Source organism: Anser cygnoides, chromosome 29, assembly GCF_040182565.1.
Source record: "Anser cygnoides isolate HZ-2024a breed goose chromosome 29, Taihu_goose_T2T_genome, whole genome shotgun sequence".
Lineage (NCBI taxonomy): Eukaryota > Metazoa > Chordata > Aves > Anseriformes > Anatidae > Anser > Anser cygnoides.
Window position 1 is genome coordinate 1086654 of NC_089901.1, and position 17954 is coordinate 1104607.

At 53.6% G+C, this 17954-nt stretch overlaps 2 protein-coding genes across 2 annotated transcripts; both read left to right on the forward strand.

Moving 5' to 3' along the window:
• The first annotated feature begins 3795 nt into the window (after positions 1–3795).
• LOC136787364 (olfactory receptor 14C36-like) lies at positions 3796–4722 on the forward strand. The gene has a single exon (XM_066984544.1). The coding sequence runs from the start codon at positions 3796–3798 to the stop codon at positions 4720–4722; it is 927 nt and encodes a 308-aa protein (XP_066840645.1).
• Positions 4723–11569: 6847 nt separating this feature from the next.
• Positions 11570–12331, forward strand: LOC136787365 (olfactory receptor 14C36-like). The gene has a single exon (XM_066984545.1). It carries the CDS (start codon positions 11573–11575, stop codon positions 12329–12331), a length of 759 nt encoding a protein of 252 aa, XP_066840646.1. The 5' UTR covers positions 11570–11572.
• The last annotated feature ends 5623 nt before the right edge of the window (positions 12332–17954 follow it).

The window sequence follows — 17954 nt, forward strand, 5'->3', positions numbered from 1 at the left end:
GGGAAATCTGATTAACATGTATGTTTTGATTGTATATAACCCCTATAGCTCAAACAGTTCTGTAAGCACACTAGGTGGAGTGATCCCCACTAAGTCCAGCACCTCAGTAAAAGAACGCCTGCTTTCTAAAACTCCAAATTGAGTCTTAGAGAGTTCCTTTGACTGGCTTTTACAGTATCACCCTCGCCTCCTGCCAGCTGCTGCCCACTCACGCTCCTGGCACAAACATGGCCCCGCACCAACACCACCGCTCGTGCTGCCTTTGCCTCCTTACCCTGTCCTCTCCCTCGACTGCTTGTCTCTGCCAGGCCCCACGTTCCACATCCAAATGCATCCCTTTGCTCTCACCACCCTCTCCCCTGCCCAGCAGGATGGCAGTGCCAGGGCAGGACATGGGAGAGTTAGGCCCTGTAGCGCCCATGCAGAACGCTTGTGGCAAAGCGGAAGCTGAGATTGGGCTCTGTGGTGCAGAGGAGGCCAATTTTAAAGTACCCTCTTTTAGTTTTAAAACATTACCTAAAGGCCCCCTTTAGGTACTGGAAGGCTGCTATAGGATCTCTCCAGGCTGAAGAGAACCAGCTTTCTCAGCCAGTCTTCACTGAAAAGGTGCCCCAGCCCCTCTGTCATGTTTTTGGCCTCTTCTAGACTCCTTCTAATATTTCCATGTCCTTCTTGATTTCGGGGCCCCAGAGCTGAATGCATGTTGTGGTTTAACCCGGCTGGCAGCTAAACACCACACAGCCGTTCGCTCACCCTCCCCCCTCCCTCTCTGGGATGGGGGAGAGAACCGGGAAAGTGAAGCCTGTGAGTTGAGATAAAGACAGTTTATTAAGACAGGAATATAATAATAACAATAATAATAATAATATTGATAATGATAATAGTATTAATAATAATAATATGTAAGAAACAAGTGATGCACAATGCAATTGCTCACCACCCGCTGACCGATGCCCAGCCTATCCCCGAGCAGCCGGCCCCCCACCCCGGCCAGCCACCCCTATATATTGTTTAGCATGACGTCAGATGGTATGGAATACCCCTTTGGCCAGTTTGGGTCAGCTGTCCTGGGTCTGTCCCCTCCCAGCTCCTGCTGCACCCCCAGCCTGCTCGCTGGCAGGACAGAGCGAGAAGCCGAAAAGTCCTTGGCCTGGTGTAAACACTGCTCTGCAACAATTAAAACATCAGCATGTTATCAGCGCTCTTCTCATCCTAATCCAAAACATAGCACCCTACCAGCTACTATGAGGAAAATTAACTCTGTCTTAACTGGAACCAGGACAGGGATGCAGGGAGATGGTTGATGTTTGAGCATTGACTGATAGAATGGACTGGCTTGGAAGGGACCTTCAAGGTCATCTAATTCCGCCCCTCCTGCCACGGGCAGGGACACCTTCCACCAGACCAGCTTGCTCAAAGCCCCATCCAACCTGCCCTTGAACACTTTCTGGGATGGGGCATCCACAGTTTCCCTGGGCAACCTCTTCCTAGGACTCACCACCCAGATAAGAAAAGAATTTCTTCCTCATATCTAATCTAAATCTACTCTTCTTTGGAATTCAAACCATTGCTCCATCCTTGGTCTATCATCTCCTCATCAAGCTCATGAACGGTCCAACCTGACAAACGGGAAGTAAGCCAAGTGGCAGGAGGCTGGCACGAATGAGAAAGGAACTCCTGATCAAAATCAACAGGAGGAGGAGGCAGATAAACTGCGGGAGCTTGCTGCCTCCCAGCATCAAAGGCTCAGTGATTCTGAACAGGAGACTCGTTACGGTTTGTGAGTTTAGGGAATGGGAGGGGACTGTGGGGCAAGCTCCTGGCTAGACAGAGGGTCCAAGTCCAGCTGCTGGAGGGATCCATTTTGTCCGTGTGTCTGTACAGGTATATGTTTTCCCAGAATATACCCTAGCAGAGAACAAGCCCAGCATTCATTCCCTCTGGTCCTGGCTTTGCTTGCTTTGTAGTGTCATTGGGTGATTTAGACATGGTTTTCATGGTAATTCTTCCGTGGGTCGGAAATTCCACTGAACAAGGGCCTCCCTTAGTGCCTGTAGAGTCCTGACACTCCTCACGTTGTTATCTTGTGAGAGTCACCACCATCACGGTGAGCCATCAGCACCCAACCATGAACAGGAGACAAAAGGGAGCTTCAGGGCAGGGGGACCTTGGGAATCTCCAGCGTTCAGCCAGCAGAAACCCCCTGGAGGTGGCAAGGAGACGTGGCCAGTGCTGCACGTGGGGCAGAATACCTGCATCCATCAGGGCAGGGCTGGACGTGAGCAGCTGAGGGGGGACCCTGAGGAGAAGGCATGGGTGCTACGAGGACACCATAGGAGCCAGTGGGACATGCTGAGAGGGAGCAAGGCCAGCTCCTTACGGGGCTGCACTAGGGGCAGCGGGGGCCACCCAGACTCTTACCCACTGTGCACTGGGCATCAGGGCCACCTTTCCTGGGCCTTGGTCTCCCTGTCATCACTGCCTGCACTTTTCTGCACTAACAAGTCCATGGGGAGGCTTTGTCAGTAATGTCCCTCAGTGGCACCGTTAACACTGGGAGAGGCTTTGCAGTTTGCATCAGACTTGGACTACTTGAGAAGCTGCGTCAGCCACCCACGAGCAGCTCCTGTGCCAGGCGCAGCAGGGCTGGGGGCACTGCATGCAGCTGGCATGGGGAGAGGAGAGGAGGGGGAGAGAGGTTCAGGGCAGCCTGGCATAGAAAGGCAGGGGAGAGCTGGCAGAGGGAGAAATCCTCACAGCCACCTCCCCTCGGTAAGTGTCTGGGTGCAGGGCAATGCCGCTGCGCACCCTGCCAGGCTCTCCTGGAGCTGGCACAGCCCTCAGGCGATGGCAGCTGTCAGGAGGACGCTCGGTGTTGGAGTTGAAGGGCACGCAGGGCTTGTGTGCTGCAGGGTGAGCGTGCAGGGCCCGAGGGCTCCTTGTCTTGGGGCCGGCTGCAGGCTGTGCAGCCGGGGGTGCAGGCAGGGGTGCCCAGGGCTGTGGTGCAGAGCAGGGTCCCTGCTGTGCCCCAGGGGCTGTGTGGCGGGGCAGGGCCTCTGCCGCCTGCCAGGCTCAGCACTCAGCCTGCCCGGGGAGCTGCCCAGGGGCTGCGGGGAGAAGCTGCGGCTGGAAGGAGCCCCCCCGGATAGCACAGCACGGAACGGCAGGGCAGGGTCCTGCTGCTGCCCAGAGCCTGCTGCCTGGGGCAGGCTGCTCACAGCCCCACACCTCCCCAGGGCACTGCACAGCAGAACTGCTCAGCAACAGGTACCTGAAGGTAGTGCACTTTTTAGAATCTGCTTCGTTTTCCTGCCCATGTGCTGAGGCAGAAGGATGGTAATGGAGTAGGAACATCTGTACTAGAGACTAAGGCTCCTTGAGCATTGCTGCTGCTCTGGGGCACCTCACACACCTCAGCATACAGACGGTACCGACATCACCTTTGTTGTTTCTTAAGGAAGTATTTGACCTTCTCCTCATGTCGTGCAGCAGGGACATGTCCCTGGCCTGTGGACTTCTCAGATCACTCCCAGTTCCCTTTTAATTCTTGCTGCAGACCAGGACTGACTGCTGCACAGCCCACAGCACAGCCCCCTGCTTCTTGTGGCACCCTCAGAGCACCAACCAGAGGTAAGCCAAGCAGCTGCAGAAAGCTCTTCCTGTGAAAGGAATGCGAAAGAATGTGTTGTGTGTGGCTGCTCTTTGAGATATGCAAAGTATTTTGGTCAGAGAAGTCCTGGAATTTTACAATGTCATTATTTCTTTTGGACATACTACATTGTCCAGGGGCAAGAAATGTGTAACAGCAGCTCCATCACCGAGTTCCTCCTCCTGGCATTCGCAGACACGCGCGAGCTGCAGCTCCTGCACTTCGTGCTCTTCCTGGGCATCTACCTGGCTGCCTTCCTGGGCAACGGGGTCATCATCACTGCCATAGCTTGCGACCACCGCCTCCACACCCCCATGTACTTCTTCCTCCTCAACCTCGCCCTCCTCGACCTGGGCTCCATCTCCACTTCTGTCCCCAAAGCCATGGCCAATTTCCTCTGGGACACCAGGGACATTTCCTATGTGGGATGTGTTGCACAGCTCTTTCTGATAATCTTTTTCAATTTAGCAGAACTTTCTCTTCTCACTGTCATGTCTTATGACCGCTATGTTGCCATCTGCCAGCCCCTGCACTATGAAACCCTCCTGGGCACCAGAGCCTGTGCCACCATGGCAGCAGCTGCCTGGGGCAGTGGCTTTCTCCACGCTGTGCTGCACATTGCCAATACATTTTCACTGCCTCTCTGCTGTGGCAATTCCCTCAACCAGTTCTTCTGTGAAATCCCCGAGACCCTCAAGCTCTCCTGCTCAGACTCCTACCTAAGGGAAATTCATATTACTACAGTTACTGCTTTTCTATTATTGGGGTGTTTTGTTTTCATTTCACTGTCCTATGTGCAGATCTTCAGGGCCGTGCTGAGGATCCCCTCCCAGCAAGGACGGCACAAAGCCTTTTCCACGTGCCTCCCTCACCTGGCTGTGGTCTCCCTCTTTATGAGCACAGTCATTTTTGCCCACCTGAAGCCCCCCTCCATTTCCTCCCCTTCCCTGGATCTTGTTCTGGCACTTCTGTACTTGGTGGTGCCTCCAGTAGTGAACCCCTTCATCTACAGCATGAGGAACCAGAAGATCAAGGTTGCCGTGTGGAAAGTGATGTCTGGGTGTTTTTCTTGAGCAATAGATTGCCCGCCTTCTTCTGTAAATCACTCGTAATGTTACTCATGATAGGCGAAGCCCGTGGGTCTTATGTTCTTGTGTTGTTATTGTTGAATTTTTTTTTTCCAATTTTATTTTCTCAAATGTTATCCACAAAGAAATATAATTCTTCATTTTGCTTATGTATTTAAACGAATTCAAGTGCCTTTTTGTCTTATGTCCTTCCTCTGAGGCCTTTTCTGTGGCTGCAGGTACAGTGCCTGTGTGCAGAGGTGGAGGGGAAAAGAGTCGTGGCCCAGCAGTCCAGCCCGGGAGCACCAGCACTGGGTCAATGCAGAGCTGCTCTCCTGCCACTGCCACCCTCTCCTGCTGAGCCCTGCTGGCGGTGTAAGGCCTGGCTGCTCCTGCAGCTTGGTGCCAGTGCTGCTGTGTGGCCGTGCTGGGACCGCGGGCAGGGACAGGCAGTGGGCACTTGAGTGACACAGCTGGCCTCCAGAACAACATTTCCCTCCTAAAAGGGCTGTGCCTGAAGGCTCACGTCATCTTTTGGAGTTGCCATCACATCAGAACTTGCTCAAAGAGAGTCCCAAAGGCTCCCTGAGACATAGAATCATAGAGTATCCCGAGTTGGAAGGGACCCATAAGGACCACCAAGTCCAACTCCTGGCACCGCACAGGTCTACCCAAAAGTTTAGACCATCTGACTAGGTGCGCAGTCCAATCACTTCTTAAATTCAGACAGGCTTGGCGCAGTGACTACTTCCCTGGGGAGCCTGTTCCAGTGTGCGACCACCCTCTCGGTGAAGAACCTCTTCCTGATGTCCAGCCTAAACTTCCCCTGCCTCAGCTTAACACCGTTCCCGCGGGTCCTGTCTCTGATAATTACGGAGAATAGGTCCCCTGCCCCTCCACACCACCTTGCGAGGAAGTTGTAGACTGCCATGAGGTCCCCCCTCAGCCTCCTCTTTTCCAGGCTGAACAGGCCGAGTGACCTCAGCCTCGCCTCATATGTCTTCCCCTCTAGGCCCTTCACCATCTTCGTCGCCCTCCTCTGGACACTCTCCAACAGTTTAATGTCCTTTTTGTACTGCGGTGCCCAGAACTGCACACAGTACCCGAGGTGAGGCCGCACCAGGGCAGAGCAGAGCGGGACAATCACTTCCCCCGACCGACTCGCAATGCCATGCTTGATGCATCCCAGGTACGGTTGGCCCTCCTGGCTTCCAGGGCACACTCCTGGCTCATATGCATGCTCCAGGAGAAACCAGGGTGGCTTGGTGGGACAGTTGGATGCTCCAGGAAGGTTCCTCAATGCCCCAGGCAGGTGTTTGGGTGTCCTGGGGACATGCATAGCTGTCCCAGCAAATGGAACCAGCGAGATTCCTGGGTGCCCTGGGAAGATGCTTGCTTGCCCACAGAAAGACTTGGGTGAGCTAGGACGTCCTATGGGACTTGAGGCGCTGTTGGGTGGCTCCAAGGAGGGGCTTGTTTCCTTGGGGAGAATTTTGGATATTCTTATGAGGTGCTTGGATGACCTTGGGAAATGTTTGAATGTTTCAATGCCCTGGGGAGTTGCTCAGATGCTCAAAGAACTTCCTTGGGAGCTCTGGGGATACATTAGCGTATTTTGGGAGGTGCTTGGGTGCTCCACGGAGATGCTTTGGTGCTGTGGAGAGTGCTCCAGGAAGATGCTTGTGCTCCCAGCAAAGATTTTGGCTTTCAATAGGGAGGTGCTTGTCTTCTCCAGGGAGGTGCCTGAATGCTCCTTGAGAAAGATCATGTGCCTTGGGGAGGTGCTTGGGTCCTGCGAGGAAGACAGGTTGGTGGTGTGGGGAGACTGTTGGGTGCTCCAGGGAGATGCCTGTGTGCTGCATGGAGCAGCCTGGGTACCCTCGGGACATGGCTGTGTGCCTAAGGGAGATGTTGGTGTGAACCAGGGCAATGCTTTGCTTCTTCAGGGAGGAGCTTGTTGCACCTCCCTGGGACATCCTCACATGTCTCCTGGGAACCTCAACATCTTTTGGGACAATTCAGGGATGTACCCAAGACATCAAAGTCTCCCCAGAGTTCCCAAGCATCTCCCTGCAGTTCCAAGGCATTTCCACGGGAACACAGTTTGATCCCGGAGGTACCAGTCTTCTCCCCAGGGAACACAAGCATCTTCCAGAAGGACCCATGCACCTCCCCACAGCACTCAAGCATCTCACTAGGGCGCTGAAAACTTTCCACTGTGAACCCCTCACCTCCTGACTCACTAAGACATCAACCAGAAGCAAACAAACATTACTTTGAAGGGTAATGAAACCGTCCATCTCTGGGGGACAGCCAAACATCTCTCTGGGGAACCCAGGAACCTCTCTTGAAGACCAAGGATCTCCCTGGGGTACCCAAGCATTTTCCCAGGGCATGCTGGCATCTCCTCAGGCCATACAAGCACCTTCCAGGAGCACACAGTCTTCTCCTGGAGGCACAAAAGAACATTCCCAGAGCACCCAACCATCGATTTAGAGCAAGAAAGCACAACACGGGGGCACCCAGGCATGTCTCTGGACACCCTCCCTGGAGGAGACAAACTCCTTGCTGCAGTACTCGAGCACCTCCTGGGGCACCCAAGTATCTCCTAGGGGAATAGGAGCATCTTCCTAGAGAGCCCAAGGACATGCCCAGGGCACACAAGCACCTCCCTCCCCAGAGCACAGAAGCATAACCCTGCTGCACCCAAGGTTCTCCTCTGGTCACTCAGGCATCTCCCTGCAGGTCCTAAAGCATCTTGGTGGAACACGCAAGCACCTCCCTGGGCACACCACCCATCTTGGTGGAACTGCCAAGCATCTCCCCAAGGAATCCAACACCTTCCTGAGGCAACCAACTGTCTCGCTCAGGGCAAGCAAGCACCTCCCTTCACACCAAGACATAACCCTGCAGCACCCATGCCTGTTCCCAGAGCACCCGAGGATCTCCCCAACACACCCAGTCTGCTGAGCTCCAGCCCCTGCTCAGGCTGCAGCGAGACTCTGGCCCTGCTCAGCCTCAGACACCGCTTCAGCCCCTGCTCCATGGCGCACTCACCTCCCTGTCCTGCCCTGCTCTGCGCTCTGCTGCCTGCTGCCAGAGGCTTCCGTCCCGACTGGGGCCTGCCCGCACCCCTGGCCCTTTATCCCAGCTGGGCTGCCGTGTCACGGCCCCACTGTGACACCTGGGTGATGCAGCCACTGCTGCCCCCTGCCCACTGGGACACCTGGGTGACACAGCCACCATTGCCCCCCTGCCCACTGGGACACCACTCACTATTTATTTCTTTGGACTCACAGCTTTGTCAGTGACACAAAATGTGTCAGATTCACCTCCAAGGAAAATATTTCTGGCATCTTCCATAAACCTCACAGGTAATGAACACCAAATAATTCTTGAAGTTTTAATTAAAAGTGTTGGTGTTCTTATTTCTTTCTTTGCTTCCTGTCCACGTTTAGCAAGTTTTCCTTTTTTGTTAAAGGTCCACACATACGCTTTTCTCCTTCTCTAGTTTGGAAAGTTCTCATATAAAGAGATCTTCCATTTCCAGCTGCTTTCTCTACTCTTCTGTTAAGAGGAATCCTCCTGGTTTGTGTCTTGTCCTTGTGTCTGGGTTTGCTTGGCCAGCTTTGTGTCTCAGCACTTCTGCTGAGCCTTCACCAGCTCCATTGCCCTTCTTTTGCACAAGGCAAAGCAGAGGACTTGAGGTGAGCAGCCTTGGGCCTGCTGAGGGACCGGCTTGGAGGATTCCTTTGGGATATGGCCCTGCAGAGAGGAGAGGTGCAGGGAGATAGTTGATGTTTGAGCATCGACTGATAGAATGGACTGGCTTGGAAGGGACCTTCAAGGACATCTAATTCCACCCCTCCTGCCATGGGCACGGACACCTTCCACCAGACCAGCTTCCTCAAAGCCCCATCCAACCTGCCCTTGAACACTTTCTGGGATGGGGCATCCACAGTTTCCCTGGGCAACCTCTTCCTAGGACTCACCAGCCTGATAAGAAAAGAATTTCTTCCTCATACCTCATCTAAATCTACCCTTCTTTGGGATTCAAACCATTGCTCCTCGTGCTGAAGGGATCCATATTCCATGTGTGTCTGTGTAGGTGTAGGTTTTCCCAGAAAATATCCTAGCATACAAAGAGCCCAACACACATTCCCTCTGGTCCTGGCTTTGCTTGCTTTGTAGTGTCATTGGGTGTTTCAGAGATGGTTCTCATGGTAATTCTTGCCTGGATCAGAAATTCCACTAAACAAGTACCTCCCTTAGTGCCTGTAGAGTCCTGACACTCCTCACGCTGTTATTGTGTGAGAGTCACCACCATCAGCGTGAGCCATCGGCACCCAACCATGAACAGGTGACAAAAGGGAGCTTCAGGGCAGGGGGACCTTGGGAATGTCCAGCCTTCAGCCAGCAGAAACCCCCTGCAGGTGGCAAGGAGACGTGGCCAGTGCTGCACGTGGGGCAGAATACCTGCATCCATCAGGGCAGGGTTGGACGTGAGCAGCTGAGGGGGGACCCTGAGGAGAAGGCGTGGGTGCTACGAGGACACCATAGGAGCCAGTGGGACATGCTGAGAGGGAGCAAGGTCAGCTCCTTACGGGGCTGCACTAGGGGCAGCGGGGGCCACCCAGACCACTTGGGTTATCGTCCCCCTCGACTCAGTGCTGCTGTGGCCACCTCTGGAGCAGGGTGGCCCAGGCTGAGGGACCTGGGCTTCTATGGCCCTGTGTCGTGCAGGCTCTGGGCAGTAGAGAAGTAGGCTGAGACTGCTCGAGGGGTGCTTGCAGTGATGGTGGAGTTTTTCCTCTTTGTCCGAAAGAACATGGGAAAGAAAGGACATCACAAAATTCAGACTGGGTGTGGGTGGTGAGATGGGGGCTGAGGTGAAATGCTTCTTGAAGAGCAGAGCTGTGGTGCAAGACGTCACGCAGAGGGTGTCAGGATTAGCCCCTGGCTTTGTGTTTCATGGATTACTGAGGGCAGATGGAGAGACATCAGTCAAGGCAGGGAGGTGCAAGGTGGGGAAGCAAGGTGGGTATCTAAGTCCTGCAGGGTAATAGGTGCAGACATGAGACAGCATAGGACGGCCTGTGATGGTTATAGTCAAGGATCCTTTGGAAGATGAAAGCCCCCGACAGAGCCAACAGCTTTGTCTGCTGGGCTCTGGCTCTTGTCAGTGAGGCCTATGAGGAGACACCTCATCCTTACAGCATTAGGGTCTCAATGCCTCCTCATCCCCCTCCAGGAGCCTAGGAGATGTCCTCCTGTAGCCTTGTACTTGGCACTGCCCTTACCCACTGCGCACTGACCCAGAAAGAGCCCTAAACTGCACTGGAGGGACAGGATCTCCCTTCCCAGAGGCTGGGGTCAGGGCCCGACTGTTTGACTTCATGGGACACATCAAGGTTTCCTCAGCACCAGGGCCACCTTTCCTGGGCCTTGGTCTCCCCGTCATCACTGCCTGCACTTTTCTGCTCTAACAAGTCCATGGTGTGGCTTTGTCAGTAATGTCCCTCAGTGGCACCGTTAACACTGGGAGAGGCTTTGCAGTTTGCATCAGACTTGGACTACTTGAGAAGCTGCGTCAGCCACCCACGAGCAGCTCCTGTGCCAGGCGCAGCAGGGCTGGGGGCACTGCATGCAGCTGGCATGGGGAGAAGAGAGGAGGGGGAGAGAGGTTCAGGGCAGCCTGGCATAGAAAGGCAGGGGAGAGCTGGCAGAGGGAGAAATCCTCACAGCCACCTCCCCTTGGTAAGTGTCTGGGTGCAGGGCAATGCCGCTGCGCACCCTGCCAGGCTCTCCTGGAGCTGGCACAGCCCTCAGGCGATGGCAGCTGTCAGGAGGACGCTCGGTGTTGGAGTTGAAGGGCACGCAGGACTTGTGTGCTGCAGGGTGAGCGTGCAGGGCCCGAGGGCTCCCTTGTCTTGGGGCCGGCTGCAGGCTGTGCAGCCGGGGGTGCAGGCAGGGGTGCCCAGGGCTGTGGTGCAGAGCAGGGTCCCTGCTGTGCCCCAGGGGCTGTGTGGCGGGGCAGGGCCTCTGCCGCCTGCCAGGCTCAGCACTCAGCCTGCCCGGGGAGCTGCCCAGGGGCTGCGGGGAGAAGCTGCGGCTGGAAGGAGCCCCCCTGGCACGGCACGGCACGGCATGGCAGGGCAGGTTCCTGCTGCTGCCCAGAGCCTGCTGCCTGGGGCAGGCTGCTCACAGCCCCACACCTCCCCAGGGCACTGCACAGCAGAACTGCCCACCAAGAGCTACCTGAAGGTAGTGCACTTTTTAGAATCTGCTTCGTTTTCCTGCCCATGTGCTGAGGCAGAAGGATGGTAATGGAGTAGGAACATCTGTACTAGAGACTAAGGCTCCTTGAGCATTGCTGCTGCTCTGAGGCACCTCACAAACCTCTGCATACAGACGGTACCGACATCACCTTCGTTGTTTCTTAGGGAAGTATTTGACCTTCTCCTCACGTCCTGCAGCAGGGACATGTCCCTGGCCTGTGGACTTCTCAGATCACTCCTGGTTCCCTCTTACCTCTTGCTGCAGACCAGGAATTGCTGCTGCACAGTGAGGCAGTGTTTTGGTTTGTGTGGTGTTTGTTGAGTCATTCAATGGATTGCAGTCAAAGAAGTCCTTAAATTTTGCACAGTCTCTGCTTCTTTTGGACAGGCTCCCTTGCTCCGAGGCAAGAAATGTGTAACAGCAGCTCCATCACCGAGTTCCTCCTCCTGGCATTCGTAGACACGCGGGAGCTGCAGCTCCTGCACTTCGCGCTCTTCCTGGGCATTATCTGGCTGCCCTCCTAGGCAATGGGGTCATCATCACAGTCGTAGCCTGCGACCACCGCCTCCACACCCCCATGTACTTCTTCCTCCTCAACCTCGCCCTCCTCGACCTGGGCTCCATCTCCGCTTCTGTCCCCAAAGCCATGGCCAATTTCCTCTGGGACACCAGGGCCATTTCCTACCCAGGATGTGCTGTACAGCTCTTTTTGCTAGTCTTTTTGATTTCAGCAGAATTATCTCTTCTCACAATCATGGCCTACGACCGCTACATCGCCATCTGCCAGCCCCTGCACTACGGGACCCTCCTGGGCACCAGAGCCTGTGCCACCATGGCAGCAGCTGCCTGGGGCAGTGGCTTTCTCCACGCTGTGCTGCACACTGCCAATACATTTTCACTGCCTCTCTGCAATGGCAATTCCCTCAACCAGTTCTTCTGTGAAATCCCCCAGATCCTCAAGCTCTCCTGCTCAGACTCCTACCTAAGGGAAGTTCATGTTCTTGTGGTTACTGCTTTTCTATTTGGTAGTTGTTTTATTTTCATTGCTCTATCATATGTGCAGATCTTCAGGGCCGTGCTGAAGATCCCGTCCCAGCAGGGACGGCACAAAGCCTTTTCCACGTGCCTCCCTCACCTGGCTGTGGTCTCCCTCTTTATGAGCACCATCATGTTTGCCCACCTGAAGCCCCCCTCCATATCCTCCCCATCCCTGGACCTGGTGCTGGCAGTCCTGTATGCAGTGGTGCCTCCAGCAGTGAACCCCCTCATCTACAGCATGAGGAACCAGGAGCTCAAGAATGCCATATGGAAACTGATGACCACGTGTGTTTCATAACCAATAAACATTCTTGCCTCTCTTCTTCTGAGAACACCTGAAAACGTTACTGACGATAGGCCATGCCTGTCTTTTTTCTTGTGTTGCTGGTACTTTCCACTAATATTCTGAGTAGTTTTGTTCACTTAGAAATAATATTCTTCATTTTGGTTTTCCATTTAAACCAAATAAAGTGACATTGTTTCTTATGTCCTTCCTCTGAGGCCTTTTGTGTAGCTGCAGGGACAGTGCCTGTGTGCAGAGGTAGGGGTGAAAAGAGTTGTGGCCCAGCAGTCCAGCCCGGGAGCACCAGCGCTGGGTCCATGCAGAGCTGCTCTCCTGCCACTGCCACCCTCTCCTGCTGAGCCCTGTTGGTGGTGTAAGGCCTGGCTGCTCCTGTAGCTTGGTGCCAGTGCTGCTGTGTGGCCGTGCTGGGACCACGGGCAGGGACAGGCAGTGGGCACTTGAGTGACACAGCTGGCCTCCAGCACAGCATTTCCCTCCTAAAAGGACCATGCCTGAAGGCACACGTCATCTTTTGGAGTTGCCGTCACATCAGAATGTGCTCAAAGAGAGTCCCAAATGCTCCCTGGGACACAGGATGTGCTGGGAGAAGAGCAGGGCCTGTCCAGGTGCAGGGGAGACATGGGAACAGAAACCCTTTGGTGCTGCAGCTATCTGCAGGCACATCGTACGCACATGGAGAGAGGAACAAGAGTGAGCACAAAGGCCATCAGCTATCCCTAGGGGTGTCATGAAGACCAGTGGGGCAGAGTGTCTTCAGGTCCCTTCATCCTGAGAGTAACAACCATGGGGCATCTGCCTGAATAGCACAGAACAGGCCCGGTGGAATGCACCTTCAGAGATCCTCTAGTCCAAAGTGCAAGACCTGAATGCAGCTCTGAGATGTGCTTCCTTGCACCTCCGAGGTCCCTGTGCCCATTGCTCGTGCCTTGGGGCATCTCAGCGGAGGGCAGAGCAGGGCAATGCACCGCAGGGCTGAGGCGCCTCCCAGTCTCTGGCAGTCTCTGCCCCTGTGTGTGCAAGGCAGGGACCCGTGTCTCTGAAGAGCCCAGTGTGTATGAGCAGTACATGAGGCCAGCTCAGATGTGGGCACCTCACAGAGCCCTGACATTTCTCTGTGCAGAACTCCAGTAATTACCCCCAGAACTCCAGTAATTACCCCCAGTGTTCCCAAGAGATTTCTGTCACCCTCCTTGCACACGTTCATTGCAAATGCCTCTCTCTGACATATCACGCTACCCTGCCTTCTGGACTGGTGGCGACAGCAAACTGGTGGCTCTTGGTGACAGCCAACATGGCTTCACTAGATCGTGCCTGACAAATCTGGTGGCCTTCTACGATGGGCTTACAGCATTGGTGCAGAGGGGAAGAGCAACTCACGTCATGAACCTTGACTTGTGCAAATCATTTGACACTGTCCCACACCATATCCTTGTCTCTCAATTGGAGAGACGTGGATGTGATGGATGGATCACCTGGTGGGTAAGGAAGTGGCTGGATGGTCACCCTCAAGGAGCTGGAGTCTACAGCTCAATGTCCAAGTGGAGGTCAGTAGAGCGGTGTTCCTCAGGGGCCAGTATTGGGACCAGCACTGTTTTAACACTTTGTCAGTGACACGGACAGTGTGAGTGAGTGCAATCTGAGTGAGTATGATGATGACACCAAGCTGGGTGGTGCAGTCGCTACACTGGAGGGAAGGGATGATATGCAGTTGGACCTGGACAGACTTGAGAGATTTTCCTGTGAGAACCTCATGAGGTTCCCAAAGGCCAAGTGCAAGGTCTTGCAACTGGATTGGGGCAACCGCAAGCACAAATACCGGCTGGGGGGAGAATAGGTAGAGAGCAGCTCTGAGGAGAAGGACCTGGGGTGTTGGTGGATGAGAAGCTCAACCTGTGCGGGCAATGTGAGTTTGCAGCCCAGAAAGCCAACTGTATTCTGGGCTGCATCAAAGAAGTTTGGCCCAAAGCTTGAGAGAGGTGATTCTGTCCTTCCACTCCGCTCTCGGGAGACCCCTCCTGGATTACTGCATTCAGCTCTGGGGCCCCGAACTCAAGAAGGACATGGAAGTATTCGAAGGAGTCTAGAAGAGGCCAAAAACATGACAGAGGGGCTGGGGCACCTTTTCAATGAAGACTGTCTGAGAAAGCTGGTTCTCTTCAGCCTGGAGAGACCCTATAGCAGCCTTCCAGTACCTAAAAGGGGCCTTTAGGTAATGTTTTAAAGCCAAAAGAGGGTACTTTAAAATAAGGTATAAGGAAGATATTCTTTCCTTTGGGGGTGGTGGTCAACGGAACAGGTTGCCCAGAGAAGTTGTGGCTGACCCATCCCTTGCCCCTTTGTGGCCAGAAGCCTCCCATGCCAAACCAAGCTGGAGACCCCCCCTGCAAAGTTGCTGTTTAACCTCATCTTTTCTACATGGGGCCTCCTCTGCACCACAGAGCCCAATCTCAGCTCCCACTTTGCCACAAGCGTTCTGCATGGGCGCTACAGGGCCTAACTCTCCCATGTCCTGCCCTGGCTCTGCCATCCTGCTGGGCAGGGGAAAGGGCTGCCTCCTGCAGCTGGCAGGAGGCGAGGGTGATACTGTAAAAGCCAGTCAAAGGAGCTCTCTAAGACTCAGTTTTGAGTTATAGAAAGCAGGCGTTCTTTTACTGAGGTGCTGGACTTAGTGGGGATCACTCCACCTAGTGTGCTTACAGAACTGTTTGAGCTATAGGGGTTATATACAATCAAAACATACATGTTAATCAGATTTCCCCAAAACATATTCATGCTATTTCCTGTAACTCATTAAAATCAGTAAATGTCTCTGACCCATGCACATTTGTTTCCACTGGTGGTCTTTCAGGGGTCTCTGGTGGTCATCGGTAGTCTTCCTCACTATGTTCGTTAGTTGAATCCAGTTCTTGCCCATGCTCAAGCCATCTAAATCTTTCTTCTCTTCTTCTTTCATCTTAGGCATGCATACAAAGCTTAGTTGCTTACACATCCAAGGATATACGCATAGCATGAGTTCCTCGCCTAATCTTCTGACACATCCTCTAGGCATGGGTCAGCTTGCCCTCATTCTGAGATACAAGTCTGGAGGCTCTTATAGATAAAGCTGACTAATTAGTGAGTAAGCTAACATCAGGGATGAAAGTTTCTAAACTTCCTTCTGTCTAACAAAACCTAGTAAATGTTTCACCTATCTGCCAATGAAGCTTTTCAAATTTGATGCCATTGTTCTGTCAAGGAAGAGACCATTTTTCCTTTCAGCTCGCTATCGAGAGGAGGCCAGGAAGCGCCTCCCAAGGCCGCTCCTGCCAGCAGAGACAAGGCCGGGGCCGAGGGGAGGGGAGGAGGCTGGAAGGGCGGTGGTGAGGTCCCTGCCGCTGTGCGGCCTGGTTGCCCCGCAGGAGATGTGCTGGCCGGCAGGCCTTGTGAGGTCACCCAGCGCGTCAGAGAGCACCCCAAGGCAGCAGGGATGGCACTGGAGAGGCGGGTGGCAGAGCGCAGCCAGGGGCTGGCTGTGGGTCCCCTCTGCTGCAGCCGCCTGACGGAGCGTGGCAGGAGGAGGGCAGGCAGGGCTCGTGGCAACCACGCTCACGGTTGCCTTGCCACAGGCTGCTGCAGAGCTTGGGCATGGCCAACACAGCCCCAGCCCCTTGCAAGGCACCGCAGTTGCTGGTGAGAGAGGGAGTTAGGGGAATCTTATCAAGTAGAGATAGAGTGCTGACGGCATGAAACTAGGATCCTACTTAGTGTCTTTACTAACTGTGGTGCTCGTGCAAATTAATTAAAGCAAGAAGCCTTGGGCCCCTTTACCAAGGTCAGTCTCTTAATAAGAGTGTGAGCCTATCTTAAGAAACTGGTAGAAACTGGTCCTGTGGATGGACAAGGTCCAAGAAGCAACTGAGTCTGCGCAGAGACAAGAGGTCAACTAGCGGTGATGAGGAAGAGTCATCAATCTTCATCCCCACGACCCCCGACGACCACCACCAGAATGCACTGCGCAAGCGCAGATGGGAGGAGTTTATGGAAATGACTCCTTGGAACTAATTTTAATACGAAGCGGGGACAGGTTATGAATATGTATAGGCATATTGTGAAACTTCATGCATATGTAACTCTTTACTGCATATAACCAAGGCAAGTTGCTGTGTCAGGCGCACATGACTTTGGCGGGACTACCCCCCATGCTGCCCAGCGCTGAATAAACATACCTACTTTATAGTCTTACTGATTGTGGTGTCCGTTTTCCGCAAGTCAGTTTGGCGAGCCAGCCAGGAGACGCTCTGCTCGGCTGCAGGATCGACTGCGGAGAGGATGCCCCTAGGTGCACCCTGAGTATTTTCCTCGGAGGAGCTTCCACTCTCAGCCGCTCACTGCAGGAGCAGACAAGGACCTCCTGAAGCTGCGGACAAACGGTATGTTTTACAGTACAGGAAGGGCCTGTAAGTCGTACGCGTGGTTGGGACAGCTGGTAAATCGCGCAGAGACATCTGGCGTGCAGCATAGTCCCCATGTGGGAGAAGGGTACCCTACAGGCTGACCAATAGAGCGGTCACGGGACATTTGGTGACCGATGGAGTGGTCAAGGGGTATTTGCTGACTGATAGAATCAAGGGGGATTTGCTGACTGATAGAGCAGCCGCTAGCGATCTTGGGAGTAGATCGAGAAAATCCGAGGTTACTGCTGCATCCCAGTTTTGGGAGCCAGGACAGACCTGCTAATGACTGTATACGAAGCAGGAGAAGGGTAAGCGGGCCTCTCAAAATTGTGACAAGGTTATCTGGGTAATATTTGCAGCTGCTGTAGGGATAATAATTGGAGTGTTGATAATTGTATGTCTTATTTGTGGATGTCTGGGTATCTCACATTGAAAGCATTTGTGTATGTGTTTGAGACAAAGTATTGTTGTGAAGTGAATTACTCCACAAGGAACACGGCCGGAGATGATACAAACAAGTTTGGTTATTGTTTTAAGTGATATATTCTTGTGGTATGAGCGAGAAGTGCAAGGGGCCTCTCTGTGTGATTGCGTGATTGTGCTGTGTGAGTGAGACGCAGCATCGCTGCGAAGCGAGTGCGGAGTTCCGATCCGCGGTTCTGTATTCTCCGCGAGGGGAGCGGCCGGAGACGAACTAAGTGCATGACAGACCAAAAAGAAGTGCTGTTTTATCCAAGTGTTGATTGGTGGTGCCCGATATATGGGCCCGGCGGTGCATCTTGCAATCCTATTTCGTTCTTAAATGTTTTGAGTCTGACAAGGAGGAAGGTGGGAGCATTATCTAAGTAACAGTTTAAAGGTTTTGGTATATTTGCGGTGGTGTTTGGTGAGTTTCCCAAGTACGGGGGGAGGGGGGCTGACTGATTATCGAAGCGGTAGAATGGAGAGTATCACTTCTTCGGTGGTTCGGGCCTGAGCCCTGGGAATTTGGTAAGAAGGGGGAGAGAGAATTTATTTAGGCCTCAATACCTTTTAAACCCCCATCTTGACAGATACACAGGAGTGATTCCTTGTTTCGTGTGGGCTTACTAACAAAGTGCATGAGAAAAATTAGCATTTGTCTTGAAATTCGGTCTTATTGAAATGTAAATTTTGTGGAAAAGGTGTTATTGTTTGTCTAGAAG

Coding starts and splice junctions, on each gene's coding strand:
- LOC136787365 (XM_066984545.1), top strand. CDS start 11,573: ATGTACTTCTTCCTCCTCAACCTCGCCCTCCTCGACCTGGGCTCCATC.
- LOC136787364 (XM_066984544.1), top strand. CDS start 3,796: ATGTGTAACAGCAGCTCCATCACCGAGTTCCTCCTCCTGGCATTCGCA.